This window comes from Lonchura striata, chromosome 1 (genome assembly GCF_046129695.1).
Source record: "Lonchura striata isolate bLonStr1 chromosome 1, bLonStr1.mat, whole genome shotgun sequence".
In the NCBI taxonomy this organism is placed as follows: domain Eukaryota; kingdom Metazoa; phylum Chordata; class Aves; order Passeriformes; family Estrildidae; genus Lonchura; species Lonchura striata.
This window is the reverse complement of record NC_134603.1, coordinates 154,727,407-154,742,485: the sequence shown is the minus strand read 5'-3', so window position 1 is coordinate 154,742,485 and position 15,079 is coordinate 154,727,407. Positions and strand designations below refer to the sequence as shown.

Below are 15,079 nucleotides of genomic sequence, written 5' to 3'. Positions count from 1 at the left end.
GCCTCTAAGACGTGATGGATTGGCAGCTCGGGTCATCTTTGCACACAGTTTGTTATTCATGAGGCAAAAAGGTGGGGAAATATATAGCCTATATACATATATATATATATATATATACTGAAGGTGAAGGGGCAGAGACACACTTGGGATTATTGACTTGCTGTTGATTTGCCATTGTAACACCTCCTGCCTGGGAGGTTATAAATAAACCTATTATTGATCTGATGCCTTTGGGACAGAATTCCTGCCCAGTGTGCGGCGCTGATAATTCAGCAGCCGCCCATTCCCGAGTCCCCACGTCACATTTAGCACTTGGCTGTGGGATGGACCCTTGAGGGACGCTTCTGACCCACCTTGTCCCCCACCCAAGCATGATGGGGGTTTTTGCCCCCTCCTGTTGCTGGGCCGTGGCAGCGAGTCCCTAAAACGCTGCTGCCCTTTCGCCTCTGTGCCGCAGGAAATTTAATCTCCCCGGTAAATGACACCCAGAGCTATTTTGGAGCTGGGCTGTGGAGGGAAGGAGAAGCACGTCAGCGATTTGACTGGAGGAGGACGACCCAGAGGAGGGTCGGGGTGGGGTGGCACAGCCTAACCCTGGCCAGCAGAGCCACTGCAGGGGGACGCGGGGGGACCTTCTGCTGCACGTCCCTGCCGTCGCTGGGGTTTCTGTTTTATTTCCTGGAGGGGAAAGAGGGGGGGAAGCCCAAGCCAACATGGTCTCCCCATGTCCTCTGTTCCCCTCTTCCCTCTTCCCCCTCCTTTCATCTCAGTAGGAATCGGCTTTTTCTTCCTCTGCCCAGAGCTTTGTCCTCCTCAGACTCAGACAAGACTCCAGGTAAGAACAAAACCTTCAGCTAAGCAGAGGTGGATTTGGGGATGCTGATGTCCAGCAGGAAGCAGAGAAGGTCATTGGTAGCTGAGGGAGGGGCAAGGTTGTTTCTGTGCCATGCTGGATGATCTTTTGCTATATGAAACTTATTTGGGATGGAGCTGAAGTGCAGGTAGTAAATCCATCCTTCCTTTGCTCTGAGCCAAATGTGGATTGTTCTGCTTAATTATTTCTGAGCAGAGGAGGAAAGTGAAAAAAATCAGGTTTATCTCTGTAGACTCAACTTGATACACTTTGTCCCTGAATCTGAGACACCACTGGGCATGGAGAGCCTGGAAAACACATGGAGAGGTGGCAGAAAGGAACGTTTCAAAAAGCTTTATTTCCAGGGCATAATCTCAGTGCAGCTTTTCCCTTCAGCCAGGACTTTTTTCCCCTCTGAGCTCCTCTCTGGTGTCACTGTAGATCCACTCTGCAGCCCCCCACCCTCCTCCCATTTCTCCAAATGGTTCTGAGGGGAGATAGGGAGAGATGGAGCTCGACAGCTGAGGCTATTTTGGGCCCTACAGCTCAATGGGGTGGAGCGACTGTAATGACAATGACGTCCACTTGTTAAAATACAAGGGCTTAGGTCAGAGCCATGGCTGATTGTCACCACGGAATTCTTTGTCCATATGGGAGCTGTGATCCTGCAACTCCCTCATGTAGGAAATCACATGGGCTAAAACAGGAGCATTTCTAGCTTTGCAGGTCTGTTTTTTTTTCCTGGGATTCTGCCACAGTTGCTTCCCTCTGGGCCTGTGTGTAAACCAAAATGCAGTTGGGCGAAATTTGTGACGATGTTTCTAGATTTACATTGCTCCTTTTCTGTCTCCTGGGTGGAAACCCTAGAATGTGTGCGTTTTCTCTCCATTCGTCTCCTTTATTCTCAGCCCCACAGAACAGGAGTGAGCATCACAATGTGCCCAGAACTCCCTGGTGCTTTGGCCTTTTGCTATTGTCAGAGCAGCCTTGGGAGGCTCAAAAAACTAGAAGGAAAAGTGGCTGCTGTGGAGTCCTGAGGGGCTGCTCTGTGCAGTTTTAGGCCTGTGGGAGTTTCAGGGGTGGTTTTGTAGCTCCACTAAGGGTGGCATGTGAGGTGAAGTCCCCATGTTGCAGTAAAACCCAAAGAGGAAATCTCTTCCCTGCATGGAGTTTCTTGGAGCTGTTACTGTGTTGATGGAGAATGGTTTCTGGCCAGGTGGTTGAAACTGGGATGAGTTTTCTAAGTTAGGTCTGTCTAGGCCTGTAGAGAGGAAAGATAAAAAGTGTTTTAACCATATAAATCACCTGAGTGGCTTGAGTCTCTTGTGGTTTTTATGAAGTTGTGCTGCTAACGTGGCTGGGAGGTATCTGACCCTCTTGCCCAGTGACGTGCACAAAACACGTGATTTGTTCTTGCTCCTTGTTGGAATTCCCTAAATGTTTGAACCCTTGTTTGCTACCAATCCTTGGGAACATCCAGGTTATTGATAATAATTAATAGGGGGAGCATGAGGGGATGAAGGTTCCTCTTGGTGCATATTTAGCCCTAACCTGAAGGTCAGAATTGTCTCGAGCTTCTCCTTTTCCCTGAGGGCTGCTCACCATATTTAACACCATGTCAGCCCCTGACCTGCCACGGGCTTTCCCTCAACATCTCCCATGGATTTTGGCTTAGGATGGAGGCTGTGGATGGGAGGGAATGCAGACAAGCTTTATTCTGAGTCGAGTTAAAAGCTCCTTGCAAAAGGCTTGGTGCGCTGCGCGGTCTCTGTGCGACACCTCCCGTGACGGATCCCCCACAGAAACCTCTCCCGTCTGCTCATCCAGTGACCTTTGGACATGCCAAAATCCCTGCTCCCTCACTGGAGTGGAATTCAGAGTAGCCCGAGCTAAGCCCTGAGCCCAGCTCCTCAGGCACAGATAGCGTTCCTGCTCCAGTGGAACGGGATCAATCCCACCTCCCTGGATTAGAGCGCTGGCGCAAATCCGCGCCGAGCCCCGATTTGGGGGCGAGATGTGCAGGGAGCACTGGGCGTGCTGGTGTGCATTTCACCCCCAGAGCTCCCTGTCTGCTGTGATGGCTCTCAGGCACCCACCAGAGCCCGGCTGATGTCACCCAGCCTGCTGCTGACACCCAACACTTGTGCTATTCCAGAGTTGTCCATTCCCTGGGAGGCTGCTGGGAGCGAGAGGGCAGATGGGTTACTGCTGTTTTCCCTCAGCAGAACTTTAAACATCAAAGGAAACCCAAACTTCCCATTTGACAACTCATGGACTTCCCTTCCCACCCACAGATCCCACTTCCTGATGTTTTTAGATGGAACAATACAAACAGATAAGTCATGTAAACTACAGCAATACCGGTGCTGCCTTGATTTTTATCTGGAGTTTTCATTTCAGTGATGTTCTTTGAAAGCTCAGGATTCAGAGACAGGAGGTTCCCTGTAAATCCTGCCTTTCCTGTCAGGAAAACGAGTGAGAAGGTTAGAATTTAGCATTGTAGAGGAATTTCAGGAAACATAAACTCCAAAGGCAAGAAAAATACCTCAAATCAACGTATTTTTGACTTGGGCAAAGAAAGGGTAAAAGAGAATTGAGGAAATGAGCAAACAGGGTCACAATGAGGCTTAATGAGGCGTTGAGAGAAATCTGTGCTTCTGATCTGTGTTTGGACCCTGGTAATCCCTTAGGTTTAATTATGTCCCCAAAGTCTCTAATTTTGCTACTCCTGGCCACCTTTGTCTTGGGAGTGTTTTATGAGATGGATTGCACGGTGTTTTTTTCTCTTTGTCCTGAGTCCTGATGGACAGGATTCTCTTTCTAATCCTTGAATGGAAAGGCTTGGATGGAGAATAACCTGTTGCCCCAGTCCTCTCTCACACAAAGAGCTTCATCACAGGCTGCTGGCAGCTTGGGGGACAGTTCCATGGGGGGACCTCTGCCTTCTCAGAGGCTGTCGAAGGTTTTCCAGGTGCAGATCAGCATTGAGGAAGCAACGTGAAACCAACCCATCATGCACAGTGGATCCCAGGGGGCTGGGATGGAGCCAGCCTGGGAGAGCTGAGGGTGGCCAGCCTGGAGGGGAGAAGGGTCCAGGGAGAGCTCAGAGCCCTTCCAGGGCCTGAGGGGGCTCCAGGAGAGCTGGAGAGGGACTGGGGATGGAGGGACAGGACACAGGGAATGGCTTCCACTGCCAAAGGGCAGGGATGGATGGGATTTTGGGAAGGAATTGTTCCCTGTGAGGGTGAGGAGTCCCTGGCAGAGGTTGCCCAGGGAAGCTGTGGCTGCCCCTGGATCCCTGGAAGTGTCCAAGGCCAGGTTGGATGGCGCTTGGAGCAACCTGGGACAGTGGAAGGTGTCCCTGCCCATGGCAGGGGTGGCACTGGAGGGGCTTTAAGGTCCCTTCCAACCCCAACCATTCTGGGATTCGGTGGTACCACCACCAGGGCTCTCCACCTCCTGATGGGTTCCACTTCCAGGTTCTCCATCAGGAGCTGGACAACTCCGTGGTGGTTCCCACTGCAAGGCCCTCCTTCCCCTGTCCATGGGAGCACTGTGGGGCAGTCACTGGCAGGGCTGGCACAGGAGTGGGCAGAGGACTGGACCAGCTGCCTGTTGGCCCCAGGGCAGTGATTTATTTGCGTTATCTGACAGCTCTGTGCAGTTCTGCCTCTTTCCCCAAACACAAACCAGGGAAGATCCGAATGAATAAAGACATAAGCAAAATTATAAGTGCTGCCAGTTTGCCTTTGGCATGCTCAGAAATGCCCCAGATGGGAATGTGATCTCTGCTGCAAATGATTAATCACAGAGGGATTACATGGGGAAATATGACACTGGCAAATGTCTGAGATTTATTGGAAAGGGCATTTGCATTGACTAGGTTTATTCATGCTTTGTTGCTGGTCCTGTTGCTTCCAAGGGAGCTGTCCTGGCACGTGCAGAGAGTTGCTATTTTTTTTTTTTAAGTTTCAGAGTTACTGAGCTTTTTTGAAATTTGAATGAACATCTAAATAATTGAAATCAGAGTAATCATTGAATAAGCTGATTGACAAGTTACACAGTAGAAATATCAAATCTTGTCCTTTCAGTACATTCACAAGTCTGTCCTCTCCTGACTCTTAAATCTATTTATCCTCATAATCCAGTGTGATGCGTTTTATCCTATTTGAAATTATAAAATGTAATTTATCTTCTGCAGCCTGTTGAACTTGTTAGATGTGTTAGATACACACACAGCCTCATCCTTGCTGCAGGTTAGGATTTCATGCCTCTTACTGCATTTCATGCTCTCCACACCCATAAAACAAGATTCTCCCTCTATTTTTCAGATGGGGACTAAAGATATGAGAACTGAAGTGTCTGTCTCATAAAAGCAAGCCAGCAGCAGAGCAAGAAATAAATCCTGTTTTTTCTTTCCATGTTAGAAAAATATCTAGAATAATGATGAGCACGCACTGTTTTCACTGATCCCTGGATTTTCTTCTGGCCTCGTGGCTGTTCATAATGGTGTGAAAACCTTACAGAGTGTCAGGGCACATGGTGAAAGCTGCTGGAGGCGTAGGTAAGAGCAGGGGATGTGGGTTTTCACCCCACACTAGGAGGTCTGTGGACACAGGATCTTGTATTGGATGGGAGCAAACACCAGCTGAGTTTTTGGGAGCCATGGGAGGGGGAGGCTGGACCTTGAGGCCACTGGGAAGAAGCATCTTGGATGGATTTGCTGTGCCAGTTTGGTTCAGGAGCAAAACCAACAGGCATCTGGGGCAGGAGCTTCTCTGGTTTTTGGCTGTTCCTGACTCTCAGAGGTACCAGGCAGCAGCTGGGGTGTGTGTGTTTGGGCACAGCTGAGCAGGGAGAGAAAAATGTACTTTAGGATGTGAAGCAGCACAAGAGCCAGGCTTTGAGAGCCCTCACCCTGCTCCTGCAGGAACAGAAGGGTTTCCTGGGGCCCAGGTGATGGAGACAGCACACAGGTGGGTTTAGGGAAGCCCCTGGTTCCTGGGAGGTCCCCAAGCAGCTCCTCTCGTGTCTCTGCAGCCACCTCAGTGCTCCAGGCACTTGCCCATGCTATGCAGAGCCCAGTTTGATGGAGAAGTGAAGCAACTCTGTTGTTCTCCTCGTTTTTGACACTGTGAAGCGGGAAATAAATCAGAGTGATGCATCTACTGGACACAATAGGAACCTAGGGAGGGTGAGATGTGGCAGTGTCTTCTGAAGGTGAACCCAAGTGCTTTGATGGCACAGTGCAGCCTGAAATTCAAGCTCATGGCTGGGAAATGTTAGGGCATGAGCTCTGAGTCTGTGTTTTTGACTTTTGGCTCTTAGTTAATGAATTATTAAAGAAATATGGATATTGGTCTAGTACCGATATCCAACTGTGACAGACAAAAACTCTCCAACAGTTTAAAGTTAGAAAGTGTGTGTTTATTGTGTTTATTGTGTGTGGGATCACTCCCAAATCCACACTGCAGCCTCCAAGTGATTACAGAGTCCTTTTATCCATACAAGTGTTGAATACCCAAAATACAAATACATATTCATCATTTTGGTACATCCCATTCCTCACTTTATATCCTAATCACTTCAAAAGTAATTAAGCATGCATGGTTTGTTCCTTGAAATGGGTCGGTGTCCCCTTCGTGGGGAGGGATCCCAAAATGAGGAAGTCAATGAAGTCTTCCTCCTTCTGACCTTTCTACCTTTCGATGCAAATATGACAAATGAACTCTTGGTAGAACTCCCATTTTTTGTCTTCAATTGGTTTCAGAACAGAGGAGGCCCACAATTGTCTTATGTTTCTAAAAGCTCTTTGTCAGTTTGTGTATTCTTCATTATAAACCCAGCTAACTAAACATTGTGCTGACAAGCAATCAATTATTAGTTAACTACTAACTTTTAACTTCATCAAGGCCTACTCATTCATTTTTAATTAGTAAGTAATTTTAAATGGTAAGGCTTATTTCTAACTAAAATCTTAGCTTCTCTAAAATCTCTAAATTCCTTGAAGTTTTTGTTTCATTAATGCAGTGAATGGTTCTTCTGGGCACTCCAGAGCTGAGCTGAACCTCAACATCTCCTTCTGAGTGTTGAAATGGTCCTTCCCCAAATGAGCAGGAGACTCTGATTGTCAATCGACTTCAGTGGAAATTTCCACTGACTTCAGTGAACTTTGGCTCAAGCCCCAGGCTCCTATCTGCCCTTCTAACCATTCATGCAGCTTCTCTGCTTGCAGCTGCACTAGCATTTATTGAAAACACATTTCAAAGCTCAGCTGAGGTTGGAGGTAGTAAGTGGGTACAGAGAAGTTGTAACTAATTCACAAATTTCTAGACTAGTTTGAGACCAAGTGAAAAAGAGATTTTTGTATTGAAGGTGGCCGCTTGACAGAAAGTCAGATGGTCTTGGCACTGATGACTGCAAATCAATCATTCTTTACCCTCCTAGCATTTACTAAAAGTAAATTTTCCCTGTTACATTTTTTCCCCTCCCAGATTTAATGTTTGAAATTTGTTTATTTTGTAAAGACTTGAGCAAATTTCGTTATTCTTCCACAATACCAGGAAACAAAAGCAACCAAAATGGAATTAACTTAGAAAGGATCGATCTCATCTAGAAGGAAAAGTCTTTGATTGCTCCTTGTCATTTTGTGTGTCCTTCGGAGTGGGAGACGCAGGATAGGACAGGACATGGGTTTTATTTTCTGTTAAATGTAGAAAGATTATGTTTGGTTTTGCCTTAGATCTCTGACCTAGATGAAGTTTGAAGTTTGGCTCAGTGATATCATCTGGAATGATAATAATCACAAAATCATAGGGACCCACAAAGGACCATTGAGTCCAGCTCCTGGCTTTGCTCAAGACAACCCCAAGAATCCCACCCTGTGCCTGAGGCAGTTTTCCAAAAGTTTTACTTGGGCTCTCACAACAAATACGATTTTGTATTTTTGTGGCAATCCTTTTCAGTGTATGGTTTTAATGGTAACTTGTATTTTTCAATTCCCAGCAGCATAAATGGAATTAAATTTTTAATCTGTAATTAATTTTCATGCACAATTTGTCATTTACCTCATTTACCTCATGACCACATTGTCATATGTACACTGTACACATAATTATTTGCTAGCCCATCCCTGTCTTGATATGAAGAAGTTGGAGGGGAGACAAGAAATTGGGAAAAGAAGTGATTTTTCCTAAGGTCATGCAGCAAGGCAATTCAATCCTCACTCCCAGATGCCATCAGTGATTTGTGCATTAACAAAAATGCACTAACAGGAGCTGGAGGAGGATGGAGAAATGGAGATTTAAGAAATCAAAGCAGGGTTTTGGCCACCTCCTATTGATTTCTGCTGGAGCTGGGGGGAGATGGTGAGAGCACCTGCCATTGGGTGAGAGAGTGGGTGGATGTGTGGCCAGCAGGGAAGCCAAACTGCTGTAGGATTAAGAAGGATATTTCTGTCTCACTGGCTGGGTTTTATTTCCTTTCTGAGTTACAGCGCCCAGAGCCCTCGTCCTTCTGCTGTGTGCAGCACTTTGAAGGTGAAAAATCAGGGATGTGCTCACCTGGAGTAGGACCATTCCCATGGTCAGACAGGAGCTGCCAGGACAGAGGGGTCTGGCATCATGAGGCCAAAGAGGTTAAACAGCTTTAAGAGAAATGGTGCGCTCAAATCTTCTTGGAAAACCTGGTCTAGGGGGTGACATTCCTACCCATGGCAGGGGGGTAGAATGAGATGATCTTCAAGGTCCCTTCCAACCCAAACCATTCTGTGGTGGAGGCAGTATCTTGATGGGCAGACCCATCTCTCAGAATGTCCAGTTTATTCCTTGTGGTTGCAGAACCAGCCCATCTGTCCCACAGCTTTAGTGTGGGTCACTTCCTGAGTGAAAGGCATCATTGTGCTCCTTCTGTGTGAACAGCCCAAAGAGCTCTGCTTTGCCCTGTGGGGAAGCGAGCTGCCTTATGCAGCAGTTTATTAACCTCAAATATAAGAAATCCTCAAGACCAGTAATATTCCGAGGCCTTCTCACCCGTAATGAGAAGGGCGTTGAAAGCACAAGGGTTCCAGGTGACAAACACCCCGATAACACAGGAGTGCAGCGATTCTTTGGCTGCACCTTCTGCCCTGCTCTCTCCTGATGCTTTTCTCTGTCCCCCTGTAGGAAGGAAGCCAGGATGGATTACAGCTCGCTCAGCGGCGTCCCGCGCTTCCTGACCCGGCCCAAAGCGTTCATGGTGTCTGTGGGGAAGGATGCCACCCTGAGCTGCCAGATCGTTGGAAACCCCATCCCAGTGGTGAGCTGGGAAAAGGATAAACTTCCAGTCCAGTCTGGGGGAAGGTTTAAAACCACAGAGGATGGGGATTTGTATCGGCTAACCATCTACGACCTGAGCCTGGAGGACAGTGGCCAGTACATCTGCCGGGCCAAGAACACCATCGGGGAGGCTTTTGCTGCTGTCAGCATCAAAGTGGGAGAGGAGACCACAGTCACGGAGTCAGCCCCTTACTTCATCCAGAAACCTTCCAACATCAAAGTAACCTTGGGAGAAGACGCCATGTTCAAATGCAAAGTCCAGGGCAGCCCTCCCCTCTCGGTGAACTGGGAGAAGGATGGGAGATACCTGAGGAACAAGGCAGACGCCGGACGCTTCCAGATCGAGTCTGCTGGGGAGTCCAACGCTCTCACCATCCAGTGTGCCCAGCTGGGGGACAGCGGCACCTACACCTGCCGGGCAGAGAACCTCATCGGCTCCGCCAGCGCCTCGGCCGCGCTGGTGGTGGAAACGCACGGCTCCTCCAACCCGGGCAACTGGGACAGCAGCTGCGGGAAGACGGCCTCCTTGCTGTCCCACCTGCAGAAGAGGCGGGAGGAGATCAGGAAGATGGACATCTCCCACGGGACTCTGGACGCGGCCTCTGCCCAGTCGTACTCCGCGGTGGAAGGGCTGTCTGGCATCGGCTACAGCCTGTCCCGGGACTACGAGCGGGCGGCGGGACTGACCAAAGGCGCCCGCAACGCCACGTTCGGGGCGCTGACGCGCACGTGCAGCGTGACAGAGGGCAAGCACGCCAAGCTGAGCTGCTACGTGACGGGCGAGCCCAAGCCCGTGATCGTGTGGAAGAAGGACAACGAGGTCATTTTGGAAGGCCGGCGGCATGTCATCTATGAGGATGACCAGGAGAACTTTGTGCTGAAGATCCTCTTCTGCAAGCAGACGGACAATGGGCTGTACACCTGCACGGCCTCCAACCTGGCGGGGCAGACCTACAGCTCTGTGCTTGTCACTGTCAAAGGTGGGTGGCTGTGGTTCTCACCAGGGTGGACGTGCCTGCAAGGACACGCCCTTGAATTGGGGTGGGGTGGGTGGTTTGGTTTGAACAAAACGTCTGACTCCAAACTGCTCCAGGGGAGAGTGTTTAGATGTGAATAACGCCCTTCTGGTGGAAAGGCCTTGTGCACTTGAATAGATGAACTGGGAACAGAGTTCCATTGCTGGTGGTTCTTAGGGAGGGCAGTAAAGAGATGCCAGGCATGGGTGGATGAGGCAGGACAGGTTTTAGTTTTTCTATTTTCAGATTCTGTGCTGCCTTAGTGTGTGGGTTGGGGCTTCACATTAAGGGATGGTGAGCTCTCTGCACAGAGTACGGAAACAAAACAATTCCTGCTCCAGCTGGGCACCAAGGACAAATGATCCAAACCTCAGCCCAGGAGCACAAACAGCGTGGGCTGGAGAGAGAAAAACAAGCAGGATGGGACCACCTGGGCTAAAGCTGGAATGGGACAATGAACTCCAATATGCAAATAGACCAAAGCTTATAAAAGTGTTAGGCCCTGTGACTGGTCAGACATTTTGTAACCATTTTAAGTTCACCTGGCTGGGCTTTTGTGCTGCCCAAGGTAGATCTATTGAAAATAGATCTCCTCATAAATCCCCATTTTATTCCTTAGCTCCATCTAGTCTCTGTTCTAGGTCAGCCTTCACAGGCATCAGCTGGTTGTGGGGCAGCTGGGATGCACCAGATCCCTAAGGCTCCCATCAGTCCTGGTTTCACAGTGATGTTAGAGATCCATTTCTGTGCTCTGGGTCAGTGCCTGCCAATGCCCTGTCTCACCCTCCAGGCCTTAATCACATTTGGGTTTGTGTTCACCATGGGGTTTACTCAGACGTGCCATTTGTAGTAGTAGTGGAAACATCTCCCTACAAGATGAGCGTGTCAGGCTGCCTTGGATCCCCTGGGAGACCTACTCCAACTCTAATTACAGTCCAGCTCAGTTTTCCTGTACAGTGACCCACCAGCAGCCTGGTTCTTGCCAGGCTCTTCAGCCTTTTCCCAGCTTGAGCTGCTGGATAGTCTCTGCTCCTTGAATGCTCCTAGAAAACCTCCTAGGTCCAGGATGCCTTTGTTTGCCATAGTCAGTGGTGAAGAACAGTCCTAGTTCTTCAGCATGGCAACAAAAGTGTGACATGCAGTTTTTATGGAATCCCAGAATGGTTTGAATTAGACAAGATCTTAAAAATCATCTCATTCCAACCTCCTGCCATGGGCAGGGACACCTTCCACCAAACCAGGTTGCTCCAAGCCAAATCCAACCTAGCCTTGAACAACCCAGGAAGCTCAAAATTTTCCAGCTGCTCTCCCATTTGGCAAGGGGACAGCAGGAAGTTTTGCAACCCAGGCAGTACCTATAAATGAGCTGTCAGAGACAAAAATTTTACCACTTGAGTGGTAAAACTGATGATTTTTCACTGGCAGCAAAATAAGTTAGAAATCCAAATAAGTAGGAATTATCTGTGTTTCATACTCATCTTTAAGACTCTCAGGTGTTATTTGATTTTCTGTTTTCCCTTTTTTGGGACATCTCCTTTTCCATTCAGAGTCTTTGTCTTTCCCATCAGTGGCTCAGTCCCATCGGTGACACCTGATCCGTGGAACTCACTGGCACTTGTCCCACCCCTTGCTGTCCCTTGGAGGTGCTGAGTGGTGTGGGGAAGGGCATTTGTCCCGTTCCAGAAAGCTGTGATTACCTCATGAGCTGGGACTCAGAGCTGAAGATCAATCCTGGCCCTGATCACTTTGAGGATGGATGAAGCTCGGTTCCCTGCCCATCACTTTGCAAAAACAAAACCCCCCTGCTCTGCCTGTGCTTCTCTTATTGCTCTCACGGCTGTAACCTGTTCCAGAGGAGCTGGGAAAAGCAAAGGAAGCAGCCAGGCTAGGAGAAAACACCATGGGAAAAGGTTATTGATCCGTGTCCGTTGTCCAGAGCTGCCTGTGAGTCAGGAGGCTGAAGTGGAAATGTTTATGGATTGTTTCTTTTTTACGCTGTGCCACGTTTGGCTCCCTGTCCAGGCCAAGGCTGCCATGGAAAATCTACGTGTGTTGGTTATTATTAGGCCCTGATAAATGACTCTCCTTTGTGTCACCAGGAGTTCTTCTCAGCCCTCCCATGACAGGTCAGAATGATGCAGCGGATGAAAAAAAGCTTTTTATTCTGTTGTGTCAGTGGTGATTCTGTTGGTTCATCTGCTATCAGGCTTGGGGAGGGAGGTTATCTTGCTGTGCAAACTTCTCTTTGTTCAGCCATGTGGGAGAGGTTGAATTCTCCAATCATAGGATCAGAATGGTTTGGGCTGGGAGGGATCTTAAAGCACATCTGGTTCCAACCCCCTGCCACGGGCTGGGATGCCACTCACTGGATCAGGCTGCTCAGGGCCCTGTTTGAGCTGTCCTTGAACACTTCCAGGGATGGGACATCCATAGAAAGTTTCCTATATTCTGTCAATCTAGATCCTAGGTACCTAGGGACCCAGAAACCCAACTTTGTTGAGCCTGTGCCTTAAAGATCACTGAGCTGGAGAAAAAAAAAAAAATGGTATTTTTGAGCTGTTCCTAAGTGGGATTTAGTGAATCAGATTTAAACAAAGAAAGGCTACAGGGCAGAGAATCACTCTCCTAAATAAGGAAAACTGAAATTTTATTAGATTAATAAATCTGTCTGGAACAGAGATAAAATCACAATCTGTACACTGAGATGTGAGCTGTAAAAGAAGTTGGGGAAGTTGTGCCCAAAAATAAACCTCTAACAAATCAAAGAGTGGGGAGGATGAGAGGAACAAAAATAACCAGCTTGGGTTTCCTGAAGGCTTTGGAGATTTCCCTAGGCCATGTGTAAAGTTGGTGAGAACAGAATTGAGGTCTCTATCCTGGGCCAAGCCGTGTTCACTGGAGTCTCTGAATAAAGTAACCAGATACTGGATGAGAAGGTTAAAGGTTGCAAGCCAAAGAGGATGGAGATGAGAAAAACACCCAGGTGCTGAAGCCACCTTATTGTCCTTCTGATCAGATGGGATCTTGGATGGTCGCTGTCATGACAGTCACATTGGAGATCTGAAAGAGAATTGTAGCTTGAGAAATGAGGAGGTAGAAGGGAAATTTGGAAAGCACAGTAACTAGGAAGATGAAGGGCTGAAGATGGTGGAAGTTTGTCAGTCCACATTTAGCCAGCTCTTGCTGGGAGGATTTTCCATATTCTCACCTTTCCTGGATCATTTTCATTAGGCAGAGGGAAAACTGGCCTCTGGAATAATAAATGTGAGAATTCCAGCAATAAGAAAGAGGAAGTGTAGGCAAGTGAAAAAGTGAGGTCCAGAGGGCAGATGTGCCTTGAGAAGGTTATGAAAACATTGGGATTCTTTGCAGGCTGCACCTATTCTTAGCAAAATATGTGTTAGCAGGGCTTGCTTTTTAAAAATAACATCCTCTCATTGCCAGTTTGCTTGCTATGGACCAAACAAAAAAGCCTATGTCAGGCTGGAGAAATATCTCCTCAGGACACGCAGCAAAATGAGTCTTTGATGTAAATTCTTGCAGTTTCCTGCTAATTCCATGAACTGCTCTTGCTCTGTGCTCCCTCATTATTTTGCTCTGCTGTGCCTCTCACATTTTTCCCAGTGGGCAGGTTTTGGCAGCTGTTATTTTCTCTCTTATTTGCACCTCTCTGACCTGGTGTGGTGTTGGTTACGTGCCAGATGATTTGTGATGCCTGCTCTCGGGAGACCTCTGGTCCTTCTGTAGTCCCCTAACCCAAATCAACCCCCTCTGCCTGACCAGGCACATTCTAGACCTTGTAAAGAGCAGGGAGGTGTGCTCAGGAGGAGGAGGAGGAGGCTGGTGGGTTTTGGGACCACTCTGAGATCTCCAAAACCCCTTGGCTGGGTTCATCCCAGGCTTCAATTCAGTTTATCAGCTGCTGTTGCTCCGAAGCTCCATTCAGAGGGAGATAAGACATGTGTGCACATGTCAGCAGGACGAAAGCAGAGTTGTTTTCAGAGGATATCTGTGACCCCAAGCTGCCAAAGATAGCCTTGCACTGCCTTTCCTTGGCTGGGAGAGCAGTGCTGTCAATGCAACATGCTCCTAAGAGTCAACCAACCCTGTGGGAATCCAGAGCATCCCTCTGGCTGCCCTGGCAGGTCTGGGACCCTGGCAGGGGATCAGGAACCCCCCTGGACAGAGCCCCCAGAGACACTGGCTGTGATCTCTGTCCATGGAAAAGAGTTTTCAATCTTACAGGGTGAATTACAAGCTCTTATATTTGATATAAGTAATAATTAAGTGTGGCACGGGTGCAAAAGTAAAATTTTAGGATTCTAGATGAGGGGTCCAAAGGGGACAAGATGGAGGAAATTGGGTGTGCCTTGTCCTTTTTCTCCTTCATGCCCTCCATGTCTCACTGTGGTGTTGGCATTTTTCTGTTGGTTCAGGCTGGGGACACACTGTCCAACGTAGGTGACAGATATTGGCACGTTATTGTAAATCCAGCCCAGGGAGTTTCTGGTATTTAATGTTTGTCACATCCCACTGAGGGCAGAGCCCCACACGCTGCCCTGCAGGACAGAGCTGGGCAGGGCAGCAGAACATGTGAGAGATAAACAGAATAAACAACCTGGAAACCAGCACAGACCAATTATGGCTTCTGCTTTGGCAGGGGGCTGACAGACAGAGACTTTCTGCAATCCCAGTATCATCAATAGCACAGATTCCAACACAACCCTTCTGTCCTTGAACATTTAAGAGCTTTTTCCTGGAATAGCTTTTTTATTTTTAATTTTTTTTTTTACTTTAGGTACTGCTTAGTGACTGTAAAGGGAGAGGGGTTAATGATATGGCCAGCTGCTCCAAGTATGGGAATACACTTGTGTGCTTCTCAGGTGCAGCTTGTG

General features: G+C 48.2%; 1 protein-coding gene across 16 annotated transcripts in view; it reads left to right on the top strand.

The window, feature by feature from the left end:
* The first annotated feature begins 559 nt into the window (after window positions 1–559).
* Window positions 560–15,079, top strand: part of OBSCN (obscurin, cytoskeletal calmodulin and titin-interacting RhoGEF) — a 178,449-nt gene continuing 163,929 nt past the window's right edge. For 9 of the 16 annotated variants that reach the window (XM_021537979.2, XM_021537982.2, XM_021537978.2 and 6 more), the window contains exons 1-2: window positions 561–835; window positions 9,016–10,148. In XM_021537979.2, the coding sequence (XP_021393654.2) occupies window positions 9,029–10,148 (1,120 nt within the window). In that variant the 5' untranslated portion in view covers window positions 561–835; window positions 9,016–9,028. Of the gene's footprint in view, window positions 836–9,015; window positions 10,149–15,079 lie in introns of all 16 variants that reach the window. The other 7 variants (XM_021537977.2, XM_031503758.2, XM_077789853.1 and 4 more) reach the window with 4 other exon arrangements.